At 39.1% G+C, this 15080-nt stretch overlaps 1 protein-coding gene across 3 annotated transcripts in view; it reads left to right on the forward strand.

The window, feature by feature from the left end:
* LOC126354247 (uncharacterized) overlaps positions 1-15080 on the forward strand; it is an 84221-nt gene that overhangs the window by 12462 nt on the left and 56679 nt on the right. For all 3 annotated transcript variants that reach the window (XM_050003753.1, XM_050003754.1, XM_050003755.1), the window contains exons 2-3: positions 7860-11524; positions 11614-12905. In XM_050003753.1, coding sequence (XP_049859710.1) covers positions 7860-11524; positions 11614-12905 — 4957 coding nt within the window. The remainder of the gene's footprint in view (positions 1-7859; positions 11525-11613; positions 12906-15080) is intronic.

Below are 15080 nucleotides of genomic sequence, written 5' to 3' on the forward strand. Positions count from 1 at the left end.
AGATACTGCCTACAGGAAAATTAAACAGACCTTTGGAGAAAAGAGAACCACTTGTATGAATATCAAGAGCTCAAATGGAAACTCAGTTCAAAGCAAAGAAGGGAAAGCAGAAAGGTGGAAGGAGTATATAGAGGGTCTATACAAGGGCGATGTACTTGAGGACAAAATTATGGAAATGGAAGAGGATGTAGATGAAGATGAAATGGGAGATACGATACTGCGTGAAGAGTATGACAGAGCACTGAAAGACCTGAGTCGAAACAAGGTCCCGGAGTAGACAACATTCCATTAAAACTACTGACAACCTTGGGAGAGCCGGTCCTGACGAAACTCTACCATCTGGTGAGCAAGATGTACGAGACAGGCGAAATACCCTCAGACTTCAAAAAGAATATAATAATCCCAATCCCAAAGAAAGCAGGTGTTGACAGATGTGAAAATCACCGAACTATCAGTTTAATAAGTCACAGATGCAAAATACTAATGTGAAGTCTTTACAGACGAATGGAAAAACTGATAAGCCAACCTCGGGGAAGGTCAGTTTGGATTCCGTAGAAATGTAGGAACACGTGAGGCAATACTGACCCTACAACTTATCTTAGAAAATAGATTAAGGAAAGGCAAGCCTACGTTTCTAGCATTTGTAGACTTAGAGAAAGCTTTTGACAATGTTGATTAGAATACTCATTCAAATTCTGAAGGTGTCAGGGGTAAAATACAGAATGCGAAAGGCTATTTACAGTTTGTGCAGAAACCAGATGGCAGTTACAAGAGTCGAGGAGCGCGTAAGGGAAGCAGTGGTTGGGGAGGGAGTGAGACAGGGTTGTAGCCTCTCCTCGATGTTATTCAATCTGTATATTGAGCAAGCAGTAAAGGAAACAAAAGAAAAATTTGGAGTGGGTATCAAAATCAGTGGAGAAGACATAAAAACTTTGAGGTTCGCCGATGACATTGTAATTCTGTCAGACAGCAAAGGACTTGGAAGAGCAGTTGAACAGAATGGACAGTGTCTCGAAAGGAGGATATAAGATGAACATCAACCAAAGCAAAAGAGGATAATGGAATGTAGTCTAATTAAGTAGGCTGATGCTGAGGGAGTTAGATTAGGAAATGACACTTAAAGTAGTAAAGGAGTTCTGCTATTTGGGGAGCAAAATAACTGATGTTGGTCGAAGTAGAGAGGATATAAAATGTAGACTGGCAATGGCACGGAAAGCGTTTCTTAAGAAGAGAAATTTGTTAACACAGAGTATTGATTTAAGTGTCAGGAAGTTGTTTCTGAAAGTATTTGTATGGAGTGTAGCCATGTATGGAAGGGAAACGTGGATGATAAATAGCTTAGACAAGAAGAGAATAGAAGCTTTCAAAATGTGGTGCTACAGAAGAATGCTGAAGATTAGATGGGTAGATCACATAACTAACAAGGAGGTATTGAATAGAATTGGGGAGAAGAGGATCTTTTGGCACAACTTGACTAGAAGAAGGGATCGGTTGTTAGGACATGTTCTGAGACATCGAGGGATCAACAATTTAGTATTGGAGGGCAGCGTGGAGGGTAACAATCGTAGAGGGAGACCTAGAGATGAATACACTAAGCAGATTCAGAAGGATGTAGGTTGCAGTAGGTACTGGGAGATGAAGCAGCTTGCACAAGATAGAGTAGCATGGAGAGCTGCATCAAACCAGTCTCAGGACTGAAGACCAGAACAACAACAGCAACAACAACAACAACAACAACAGCATTTAAAGTGATAACTTATATTTTCTGGCGATAATTAGAGAGAATAGTGAAAGAGATTTATTGACATTGGATCTCCAGCCAGGACAAAATGCTACACGCATTTATGTAAAGGAGTGGTGAATTGGAAACTCAGAGACATCCACTGAGCAGAAAAAAGCTTTAATATTGCTGGCGGTCAAGGAGTGAGAGGTACTGGGTTCTGAATCAGCACATATTACAGTTATTCCAACGTCCACAGTGTTGTTAATGGCCAGTGGTGTATGTAGTTCTCCTCAAGACATTCTATGGCAAATTAATGAAATGTGTAAAAAAAATTAAAGTACATTGAAGGAAACATAAGCTTAGGATCCTGAAAGAGGCCTTGCCTAACTTTGGCCTCTAACAGTGAAAGAAATGTCTAAAGTATGGGATCCTGTGTAAAGAAGTCCTTATCAGGTAAGGGAACCTGTGGCAGAGAGACCCACCTCTCACTGCTGTTGGATTGTTGTACATGACCCCTATGCTGTTGGGACTGCTGGTTTTCTCACTTCAAAAGAACCCAGCAGTGCACTAGCCACCATGGACAGTAGCAACACATTTATACTAGTTTTCATCAGTATAATAATGTTTCACATGAATCACAAGCTTAGAAAACACACAATATACTATACTTTTAATGTTAGTTCATTAAAGTAGTACATTAATAGTATTTCACAGTAAAAAGATATAACAAAGTTGTCTCCATCATGGATCCTTTCCAAAACATGCCAGGTAGACTGCTGTGAACTTCACCAAAATTTACACAATATGACAGTGGTATAAAACTTGAAGGCAGCTTATTCAATGTGTGTTGCAGCTATTGTGTAAGAATTTTACTGCCATGCTGTCCAATCCTTTGTAATGCACAGTTAAATTTTGAAATTGAAAACCAGTTTGGTTCTGTAGTTATCATAGGAGAAAAATAGGCATAAGTATGTCACAATGAGTTGCAACAAGAAGAAAGTGGTGTGGAAGTTGAAAGATGTCTGTGTTTGTGAGTACCAGCTGGAGGCAGCTGCTCGGAGCTGACACACACAAGCCAAATGGTTGTACCTGTGTGGCGGTGGCCTCTTGCAGAATTTTCTGTGTATTTGTTGCTTGATACACAGCAGAAGCAGTATATTTTATTACTGCAGTTCAGTGTATGATTTATACTGGTACAATACCCCCAAGAAATTTCCTCCTTTTACCAGCCCCCCTTCCCCCTCCACAAGTTTTAGTGTGGCAGTCATACCTTAAATTTATTGCCTATTATGTTGTAAAATGACTAAGTCTTACTACATAAATAAGAATGAGACCAACTGCGTGGTTTTCCCCTGCTTCCTGGGTCTTGTGTATCAACACACCATGATCTAGACAATCAAGTCAGAAGGACCCATTAGCTGGAATTTTTTATTTGTATCTTGTGTCTGGTTTTCACTCAAGAAGGGAAATTGGTCAGTTTCATGTGAAGCTGCACTATGAGATTCTTAAGTTATTATTTTTATTATTGAAATTGATGGAACATGAAACCTTTCTGGCAGATTAAAATTGGTTGCTTCATCAAGACTTGAACTTAGTACCTTTGCCATTTGCGCGCGAGTACTCTACCAACTGAATTGCCCAAGGGCGACTTATAACTCAGTTACCCAAAGACGACTCACAGCCTGTCCTCCCAGGTTTACCTGTGCCAGGAAATTTGGAAGGTGGGAGATGGGGTATTGGCAGAACTAAAGCATGTAAAGCCAAGCTGTGAGTTGTGCTTGGTTAGTTCAGTTGGTGGAAGATTTCCCAGAAAAAGACAAATGTCTTGAGTTTGAGTCTTTGTCTGGCAAACAGTTTTAATGTGGCAGGAAGTTTCATATCAATGAACACTCCACTGCAGAGTGAGAATTTCATTCTGGCAACAGACGCTTGTTATGCATTTAATTTACTGTTTGTAGAGAACATGTAATAATTTTTGCCATTACCTGTCAACTAATTACTTTCTCTTCCTTGTGTTAGCAGAGAATATTTAAATCTACCTGGGAAGTGATTTGAATGGGGGAAAACTTTAACGTACTTGACTGCGTTAATTGGTTACAAACTGCAGGCAAAATTGACAGCCAACATGTTATCTGATCAGAGCCTTAAAAGTAGTTTCAGTGCAGTAATTTCCTTCTGTATTATCTCTTAAGGAACTGAGTGAAGTAGTGGTGTGATTAAGGCACTTGCATTCGCTTAGGTACATGACAGAATAGTTCCTTCCTCATATATAGACAGATTGTTGAGTCCTACACACATGGATACTGATGGCAAACTACTTGTATTGAGATCACCAGTAAACATACTGCTGTACACTTTATTAAACATCAGGTGGTACACGGCAAGACTTGAGACAATAGTAGATACACACTGGCAAGTAGACAATGAAGTAGGCACATCCTGTGAGCGAGCAAAGACACAGGTACATAAAAGCAAAGACAGGCAATGATTGTGGCTCACAACATTCCACATTTTCGTTTGAGTGCTTTATACTAAACTCAACATCCCCACTTCGTCATTAAAATAATTCTCTTAAAAACAGCATGACTCATACAGTTCTTAAATTCATAATTTTTTTCTTAATCCTTTCATCATTATCACTTCTTAGTAAGCACTATCCTTACAACTTTGTTACACAGAACTTCCTTCAATTAGTGATGTCTAATATCAAAATGTTTCAGTATTTTATGATTTGAAGTTCCAGAGAAGTTTAATGGAGTCTGATTATCACAAAATAGCCACTTGCCATAGCCTATCAGTTAATGTAATAAATTTCTTAAATAAATGACATCACGACAAGTATCAGAAAGAACCAGGTACTCAGCACCTTTGCTAGAAAATGCAACAGTCTTCTGCTTAGCACTTTGTCATGAAACTACAGAACCATGCATCTTAAAAATAAAACCAGTATATGTTTCTCTGTCCAAGGAACAATTTGCTTAAACTGCATATGCAAAACCACTAGTACTAAATCTCGGTTTGTAAACTACAGACAGTAATCCTCAGTCTTCTTCAAATATCTCAGAATTCTCTTAGCACAATGCCGATGCTTGTTAAAGCTATGAATTAGAAATTGACTAAAATAGCTCACACTGAAAGAAATATCTGGTCTTATAAGTAGAGACATACATTAAACTACCTGTTAGGGCTTGATAAGGAACATTATCAACCTTATTTTCTTTTCCTTAGAAAATCTTATTTAGTTTCAGTAGGAGCTTCTACAGTTTTACAATATGTCTTATTGAGTCTTTCCAGCTGCTCAGTGTTCTTCTCATGACTTAGACAACATTTCATTAATCTTGTCATATTTTATTTCCATCTCCAAACAGTTTTTAGCTATTCTTAAATTCTTTACTTTCGATTCCAAACTTATGTTTCAAGAATTCAGTCTCACATGTCAGTTCATGAAGTAAAAGAATCAGTAACATAAAAAGCTATGATAGTAAGCAAACCTTTATTCTATGTTTCAAAAACAAGGTTGTAGCCTATACTGTTTGTAATCCAAACAGCTCAGAACATCATTTACTCTTTGATTACATACTCTTGTCGCCAAAAATAGTCTTCCCCTGGCAGGATGGCGATTGGGTTCTGAGGCAGAAATAAAAAGAATGTGCCGCTTTCATAGAGGAAGTAGCAAGTGCACTACAACTGGAGCTACTCGACAACTGGCCAAGAACTGACTAGAGCTTCAAGCGGGTTGCCTCTTATCCAGGTGATCTGGAGTGTCTAGCTCAGGGGGTGTAGCACTCGTGTGGCCAGTGGTGGTGTGGCAACAGCCAGTGTCACTGGTTGCTGACAGGAACAGTGGAATCTCTTAGTGGTAAGCAGTATTCGCGGAGTGATTGCCCCCTTTGTGGTAGCAGCTGGCTAAGATAGCACAACAATAAATCTCATATTATATCACTTGTTTCATTTGAACTGCTTTTTTGATTTTGTAATCTTCTTCATTTCTTCTTCTGGAACAAGTATTTGATCAGTTTCTTCCTCTGACTCACTTTCTTCTGAAGCATCATTTCCTCATCTTACCCAACTGAACTCGTGATTCCTTCATGATTCTGTATTTCAATTTTCTTCATTTCTGTTTTCCAGTCATCACATCTCTGCTTATCGTTACATTATTTTCTTCAGGATCGTAAATCCTATAGCCTTTTTTAGTGTTGCTGTACCCACTAAGATAATTTTTTACCTTTTTCTTATTTTGCTCTCTGCAGTGTGACCTTGCCTCCAGTTATCCTGAGATGCCTAATGTTTAGTTCCTTTCCTGTCCACAGTTCATAAGGAATAAAATATTATTCCCTAATCTTGAATCTACTGGCCTCTTGCACAAATTTACTGCACTATTAACAGGCTCTACAACAAAACATTTTATCAATTTGACCATAAATAGTATGCATTCTGCTTTTGTAAATCCGGGTGGTTTTCAACCACTTTCTAAAGTTATTGAAGTTTTCACAAGTGCCATCCTTTGTCTTTAAGGAACACACAAATCCCATTCAGTTGCAATCATCTTCAAAATGAGAAAATAATTTGCAATGCCTAATGACATAACTTCCATTGGTCCACAGAGATTTGCATGCATAACTTAATGGAGCTTTTTTTCCTTTGTGTGGAAAAGGCACTTTTGTTCGCTTGCCTTCAGTTCATACCACACAGTTCTGCATACTAATATGGATGTTAACGTCTTCATACACCATTCCAGCAGCAGCACCATCTTTCATTTTTGTAAGATTCTGTGCATTTAAATAACCTAGTCTTTGATTACAACTGAGTGATCAGTTTTGTATGCCAACAAGATGCAGGAACCATTCCAAAAAAATTACTACTTTAAGTGTTCAGCTTATAAACACCATTACTAAAACCGACAGTTGCACCTGATTCTAGATTCTTTTAAAAAATATAAAGATGATCACTAAGAAATTCAACTGAGTTTCCTTGTTCAGTCAGCCTCCTCAGACAACACATTTGCTTTCAGTTGGACAACATAATAATAGCAACATAATTATAGCAAGTCTTTCCTACAACTTTTGTTAAATCAGCACTGGAATTTGTTTAATTTGCTGCCACAATTTTATGCCCAAATCAACATACCATGCACTTCCATCAAAAGACCTGGATAAAATCCCTGCAATGAAGATATCTGAGGTTCTGTTTTGTACAGTGTCATTAATCTCACTGTTTGAGGCACTTTTAAAATGTGTTATTTCTAAATGATGACACATAAGACCCATTTAGGTGAAAATACTTTTGTTTATGTTGCAAACTACACTCCAAAGGCACTTCCATGTCAAGAAACTTCATTTTAATTGTATCTGTTGTAATAGGAATTCCTGAATGTTCAGTGGCCATAATCATAGCAGATTATTTTTCTGGTTATTATGCTAATGATGATGAACCAGTTCATCCATTACTCACAATATCAGTTCCATGTAGGTTGTGACCATTTTCTATCCCTTTATTTACTTTGCTTGTCATTGTATCACATTTTTGATTACAAAAGCCAAACATCCATAGTTTCACACATTAACCAAATATTTCGTTGGTACGTTTTAAAAACATGATAATTCTAGTTTTTAATAGTTGTATTCTGAACTTGGCCCGTTATCTGTTGAGAGTTCTTTGTATGTGGATTATGCTGGTAAACTACTTGTATTGGAAACACTAGTAAACGTATTACTGTACTCCTTATTGGACGACTTCGCATGGTGTGAGAAATAACACAGTGGCAAATATATGCTGGCAGGTAGACATATGGAGACTGAGCAGAGACAATAGTACATAAAAGCAAAGACATACAAAGATCATAGCTGATAAGAGTCCACAGATATTCATTTGATTGGTTTCGGCTAAACACACCTTGTGCTTTCTCTAATTGTATTTTTGACAGACTGTTAATCTTCTTCTCCTTGCTCTAAAATGCACATGTCATATGTTTACATAGAAATTCTACTTGTTAAAAACCTGTATATCAAGAGATTTTAATTTATTTTGTGCTTAGCTAATTCTTTTTGTATGTACATATCAGAAGTGTGTCTCGGCATTTTGTTGTTTAAGAACTAGTTTTAGTACCTTTTGCAAGAACATCTTTCCTAATTTCCAGGTAATGCCCAAGAAAAGGAAAACAGGCATCATGCAAGAACTGAGTTAGCAAGAAGATGGCCATCTCGGAAAAAGCATAGACACTCTCTACATCAGTTAGCTGACTCGAAATGCCAGACAACTTCAGATCCTGTATCAGATCAAGAAGATATGCGACGAAAAAGTAGTACTATTGATAGTAAAAAAAGTAAAGAACATGGTGACAAGAAATCCAAGAAAACTCATTCGAAGAAGCACGTGACGTCAGACAAGCCAAACAATTTGCAGACTACATCAGAAACTAACACATGTAATTCCACTGGAAGTGGGAACCTTGGAGAAGAATCGTGTGTGGAAAGTGCACTGAGGAAGCGGATACTTGCAATGATGGCTGCCAAGTACAGTGTTGATGCTACTCATGGAGGAGGATCCACCAATGACAACAGTCCAGGTGTAGAGTTTGAAGAGGGAATTGAAAAAGTATCTAAAGAGAATGTTGATGCTCAGGAATGCTCTGGTGAAGGAAGTTCCTCGGCAAATCGTGAATCACCAGAAATTGAAATCATTGAGGTAGAAAAGAAAGTACCTGAAGTCATCACTTTGGATGACAGTGATGATGAGGTTCAAGAGGCACAAGTATCTATTAATGATACTGATAAAACCCAAGAACTGAATAGAGTTGTATCCAGTCAGGAAAGATGTGAGGAGTTGCCATTATGTGACACTTTAACGATGCAAGGGGGCATTGCACAAGAGAACAGCCAGGATTGTACGAATTCTGAAGATACTGGAGGGAATGTACAGGAAGTGAGACAGCTACAATTGGAAACACTTGTGGAGGAAGAGGGTAGTCGACATCAGGAAGAGGGCTTGTCAGAGCAAGGGAACGTGTGTCAGAAAGAAGCTTTACAAGAGGAAGTGTCTTCACATCAGGTTGAATGTGTGCAGGGAGAAATGGCTGCTCACCAGAATAAATATGTGGAGGGGAACCAGAACTTACACCAAGAAGGGACTGCACTTGAAGTAGTTTCAAAAGCCAGTGACAATGATGGAGTGATGGGGAGCTCTCATGAAAAAGATAGTGTGCAGAATGAACAACACTTGCATGTGGCAGAAAATGCAGAACAGGAAGAGAGTGAACAGCAGCAACAGCAAAGAAGTGAACAGCGTGACACAACAGATGAAGTTAATGCTTCACAGGATCTGTTACCTGAAGATGAAGATCTGATACTATTAAGATTAGAAGCATTGCATTCCAGCAAAAATAAGGATCAGCGTTGTGTAGAAGACAGATCGAAAAGAGAAGAAGATGAAGTCCTGCAATTGAGGTTAGAGGCACTGAGATCTGCTTATTTAAAGAAACATATGGCTAGAAAGCAGCATGGCTTGAGAATTAAACAGAGGAAAGCTACTTCACCAAACAGTAAGTCTCCAGATCTATTAAGTCCATTAAATTCACCAGAACTTTATCCTGAAACATTGCCAAACAAAAATTCAGAATTGTCTCACCAAATTTTGTCAGATTTGCCTCCTCTTCCACCAGACCCACCTCCTGATTTCAATACAAGCACCATGAAGAAAATGCAGGAGCCAGATGAAACTACAGCCCTTGTTGATATGGATGTATCCAACAGTGATGATGAAGGGAAAAGTGAAAGAAATATGCTTGTCACCTGCAAAAATAGTGTCGCAGAAGCTCCTGTATCCAATGGAAGCTGTTTAACAGCACCAGGCACGGGATACTTGGCAGTATGCCCTGCCCCTGCAGTTTGTGAGTCTGTGACACTGGAGGATGCCCCAGATATGCTAATGCTTCAAAATGAACAAGCTGTTCATTTGAATCAATTGCAATGGTCACAACAATTCCCTGGCTACAGATTCCCAGAACAAGGGCATTACAGTATTGGAGGTGCTTCCTTATACCCAACGACTTTCTCTGAAGGTGCTCTTTTATCTTTACCCCCACCACCCCCACCTCCACCCCCTCCACCACCACCATCAGTTCCTCCTCTACCCCCAACATTGCCACCCCCACCTCCACCACCTCCTCCACCTTCTGCAGTCCCTCCTCCACCACCACCTCCAGGTGAAGAATCAACGAATTCAAGTGCTGATGTATTGACAGATTTTCAGGTGGAAGATGATTATGTCAGAGATGCTTCACGGGAAACAGGGGATATCTCCACTTCAGAAAAACGTGAGTGTAATCCTGTTTCATACAATGTTTTGAATCAAGAGAACTCGAGTACTTTGAGTGTAAGGGAATCCAATCTTGAAAGCAGCAATTGTGAAATCAATCTGAAAAGTGTTTCTGTTGAAGGCCCAGACATGCCTGACAAAAGTAACTGCCATTCACCTGCAAATTCCTGCAACCTGACTCCAGTGACAATGGTTCTGGAAGTCAGTGAGAAAATAGGTGATGAAAATCCTCGGAAGGATGGTCCAGTTTCTCCTCACATTGCAGAGCAAGCCGTAGATGTTGGTGGAAACAATGAGATGGCAGATAGTGTAAACTTCCAGAAACGTCCTTTTGGTACGATGGAAGTGACTGAGGTGGATGTGCACACCAAGCCAGATGCGGACCATGATGAGGAGTCTGGATTAAATGATGTCAGATCAGATAACACAAGTGAAGGTGATCCAATGGATTTATCATCCATGATAGTTTTGGATGAAGTAGGCCCCACTTCCTCCCCAGAACCAGAGTATCCTGAGAGGATTTGCCTAACAGTGCTTGATGAGGTGGGACATGTTGACAGTATAGATGAAAATGAAGAGCTTTTACGTACTAAATTATTGGAAAGTATGTGCGAGAAGTCTAGAGCAGCAAAGCAAAAAGAAGTTGGCAGTGAAAGCCAGTCACAGAAGCCTGTTTCGAGACAAAGTGCAATAGTAATTCCAAAAAAGTTACCATCTGTGAAGCGTGAGAAGAGTGTGGCTAAGTCTGTACATAATTCTACACTGAGGACAAGAGGGGCCTTCAAGCGCAGTCTGAAACCGGCATTTACTAGGAGAAAATATAGCTCTCTCAGTCATCGACAGGAACAAGGATCTTCAGATAGATTTAAAAAGCAGAAAGAGCTTGTAAGTTACAGAAAACCAGTTCGGAGATCTCAAACAAATAATGGTTCATTGCAAGTAACTGTTGCCATGACAGAAAGTAAGGGCAATAGTACCAAGAGAAAGATAATCCCTTTTGATGGAGGAAAAGCTGTGGAACGATTTGTTATACGCCTCGATGAGGACACAGACAGTGGTGAAGATGATGGAGGCAAACTAACTGTGGGCAGTGGAGAACATAGGGTTGTTCATATTAGTGAACATGCAAATACTAAATTACAGAACTCTGCTCAGTCCTCAGAAATATTTCCTGTTTCCGGCTACAAGGAAGACAGTCAAAACTCAGAACCCACTGCATTGTTACATGTTGAGGGGCCGCTCACTTGTAGTACGTTGGGTACTGAAGTAGTTCCTGCCGCTAAAGAGTTTCAAGAGAGTCTTGACATACTGCTGAAGCAGGCTAGATCAGAGGCAGAGGCACGTGGAATTGGAGAAGTGAAATGTGTTGCAACAACAAACACTCCAATACAAATTCATACAGTGGCAGATAATTCTCTGGTACCAGGTTTGCAACGAAAAGACAGGACTGTTACCATAAGGGACAGCCCATTGACTGCAACTCCTTTGGTAAGTAAAATTTAAAATGGCTTTGATAAAAAGTATTTATTTTCCTTGAAATTACACTAAATCTTTTTTGTTGTGTTTTTTATTCACAGGCTGTTAAATTTCTTCCATCATCACGACAAGAAGAATATAGACGTTTGAAGGAGCAGTTAGCTTTGAAGCAAAGGCAACTCCAAAATACTATTGCAAAGCCTTCACTCCAGCTTTCCAGTACTGAAGTAAAAGGGGAAACTATGACTGTGAAGAAATCAACTCACAAATTAATACGAAAGAATGTTACTCCTGGAATCAAAAGTTTAATGATGTCAAAGGTTTTTCCAACTGTGGTAACCCAAGGTCACGGCACAATAGGTACAGTCTCAAAGCAGGTGAATACTACATTAATGAAGACAAGCCAAAGTGTAACTAATATCAAGGCTGTTGCAGGAACTGCGTCAAATGAAATCACTAGAATAGGTTCACCTAACCGTAATATTGCTGATAAATTTAAAAATTTTTCATTAAATGTAAAAATTAGTGACAGTGGCACTAGAATTGTAGAAGCTTCAGGAATAAAAGTAAATGCACAAAATGCTAATTTGAGAACAGGTACTAGTCTTCCTGTAATAGAGCAGTCAGATCTCAGGAGTAATAGCATTTCCCCAGTTGTAAAGCCTCCAATGAACTATAGCCCTAAAAGCATAAAAATGGAGCACACCTTTTCCATCAACTCTAAAATTCTAGATATGCAACATAGCTCATTTACATTGAAAAATAAGAATGTTGAATTACCTTCTGCAGGTAATCTCCTGAAGTCGTCTAAGAATTTAATAGAAAGCAAAAATTCTCACAATGGTGGAAACAAAGAACTTTTAAGTAGTGCTGCTAAAACTTTAAGTGGTGTGCAGAAAGGGACTGATAAATCTTCTCCTGAGATCTTCAGTGTCTCAGCATCCACATCAGCAGTTCCAGCTAAGCAACAACCAATGATGCAGAAAGTGCCAAAGGATGTGCTAGAGAGCACTTCCTCTCAAGCAAATCAACCAATGCGTAAGGATGATAAAAGTGCACTTAACAGAACTGTACTTGAAGCAAGACAGTTGGAAGCCGCTGTTCGTGCAAAGTTACAAGATTATAGAAAAAGGAAAAGCACGGTAGAAAGCAAAAAACAAATGGGTAACATAGCTACACAAGTTTCTAGCCCTATGCATAAAATTTCTGTGGAGCAGAGAAAATTTAATGCAGGCAGTCTCTTGAATTCTGAGTGTGTTAAACACAAAAGTGTTGCAGAAACCTCAAGTACTTCGGACCAGTCGTGTGGAAAAGGATCAAATTCCAATACAGAACCCGACAAGGGAAGCAATGTTCAGCTGATGCAGCTGGAGAATAATCTTCTTAAGGAAAGGTGAGCAAAGAATTTGCTTAAAAAAAAAAGAAATGTTACAGGTGTAATTTCCTTTAGTAAGTGTATGCCACAATTTCATCTGCAACCTGAAATTGCTTCATTGTCTAAATGATCGGTAAAATTTTAAGAAGTGTTCAAAACTGTTAGAGCATCACTTGCATTTAGTTATTTCATATATCTGGTTACTTTGACAGTATTGTAAAAAAAAATCCTTAAAAAGAGAGAAATCTTACTACTGAAACATTTCACAACTTGAAGGTATTTTAATATAGAAGATTAAAGATTTTAAAAAGAGAAGGCTAAATGTATTGAAGTTGAAACAAAAAAATGGTCAGTTTAATTTGTGTTATATGTAGTACTTTCAAAACTTCCAGCCTTCATTGTAATTTATGCACTTTTATTGCCTGCACCTGTTGTTCAGGTATACCATAAATTTAAATGCTCACATGTTAACATCAATAGTCTGCAAACCACCATGAGGTGCATGGCAGAATGCACATTTCGTTGTATCAGTTATTAGGGTTTCTTCTTGTTCCATTCATGTGTGGAGCGTGGGAAGAATGATCGTTTTAATTCAAATCTTAAGTGACGATTCCTATGTGAGCAATACATAGGGGGGTTGTAGTATACCCCTAGAGTAATCATTTAAAGCTTGTTGTTGAAACTTCAATAGGCATTCTTGGGATGGTTTATGCCTGTCTTCAAGAGTCTTCCAGTGCAGTTCTTTCAATACCTCTCTGACACTGTCTCAAGGATCATACAAACTTGTGACTATTTGTGCTGCCCTTCTCTGTATCCGTTAAATATCCCCTGTTTGTCTTCTCTGGTACAGTTCCCACACTCTTGGGCAATATTCTAGGATGGATTGCAAGAGTGATTTGTAAGCAATCTCTTTTGTAGACTGATTGCACTTCCCAAGTATTCTACCAATAAACCAATGTCTACCACGTGCTTTAGACAAAAGTGAACCTATGTGATCATTCCATTTCATATCCGTGCAAGTGTCACACCCAGGTATTTTTTGAGTCGGCCGAATCCAACAGTAAACTCGATGACATTATAGTCATATGGTGCTACATTGTTTCATTTTGAGAAGTGCACAATTTTACATTTCTGAGCATTAAGAGCAATTTGCAAATCTCTGCACCAGTTTGAAATCGTACCAGATGTGACTGAATAGTTATGCAGCTTCTCTCAGATAGTAGTTCACTATAGATAACTGCATCATCTGCAAAAAGCCCGATTTTACTGTTAATATTGTCTGCAAGGTCATTAATATACAACATGAACAACGAGGGTCCCAACACACTTCTCTGGGACACATCAGAAGTTACTTCGTCTAACAGTGACCCTCCATCCGAGATAACATACTGTGTCTTTCCTACCAAAAAATCCTCAATCCAGTCACAGGTTTCTCTCGATACCCCGTATGATCGTACTTGAGGTATTGAATCAAATGCTTTTCTGTACTCCATAAACACTTCATCTACCTGGGTGCCTTGATACACGGCTTTTAGTATGTCATGTGAGAAAAGCGTGAGTTCGGATTCACATGATTGATGTTTTCGGAACCCATGTTGGTTGGCATTGAGGAGGTCACTCTGTTCAAGATACCTCATTATGTTTGAAATGAGAATATGTTCTACGATTAAGCGCCAAAGAAACTGGTATAGGCATCTATATTCAAATACAGAGACATGTAAACAGGCAGAGTACGGCACTGTGGTCAGCAACACCTGTATAAGACAATGAATGTCGGGTGCAGTTGTTAGATTGGTTACTGCTGTTACAGTGGTGGGTTATCAAGATTTAAGGGAGTTTGAATGTGGTGTTATAGTCGGCAGCGCACAAGTGATGAGACACAGTATCTCTGAGGTAGCGATGAAGTGGGGATTTCCCATATGACCATTTCACAAGAGCACCACTTATCAGGAATCCAGTACAAATCTCCAACATTGCTGCGGCCGGAAATAGATCCTAGAAGCATGGGACCAACAATGATTGAAGAGAATCGTTAAGTCTGACAAAAGTACATCACTTCTGCAAATTACTGGAGATTTTAATGCTGGGCTATCAACAAGTGTCATCGTGTGAATCATGGGCTTTCAGAGCTGAAGGCCCACTTGTGTACCATTGATGACTGCACGACACTGCTTTACTCCTCAACTGGACCCA

This window comes from Schistocerca gregaria, chromosome 3 (genome assembly GCF_023897955.1).
Source record: "Schistocerca gregaria isolate iqSchGreg1 chromosome 3, iqSchGreg1.2, whole genome shotgun sequence".
Lineage (NCBI taxonomy): Eukaryota > Metazoa > Arthropoda > Insecta > Orthoptera > Acrididae > Schistocerca > Schistocerca gregaria.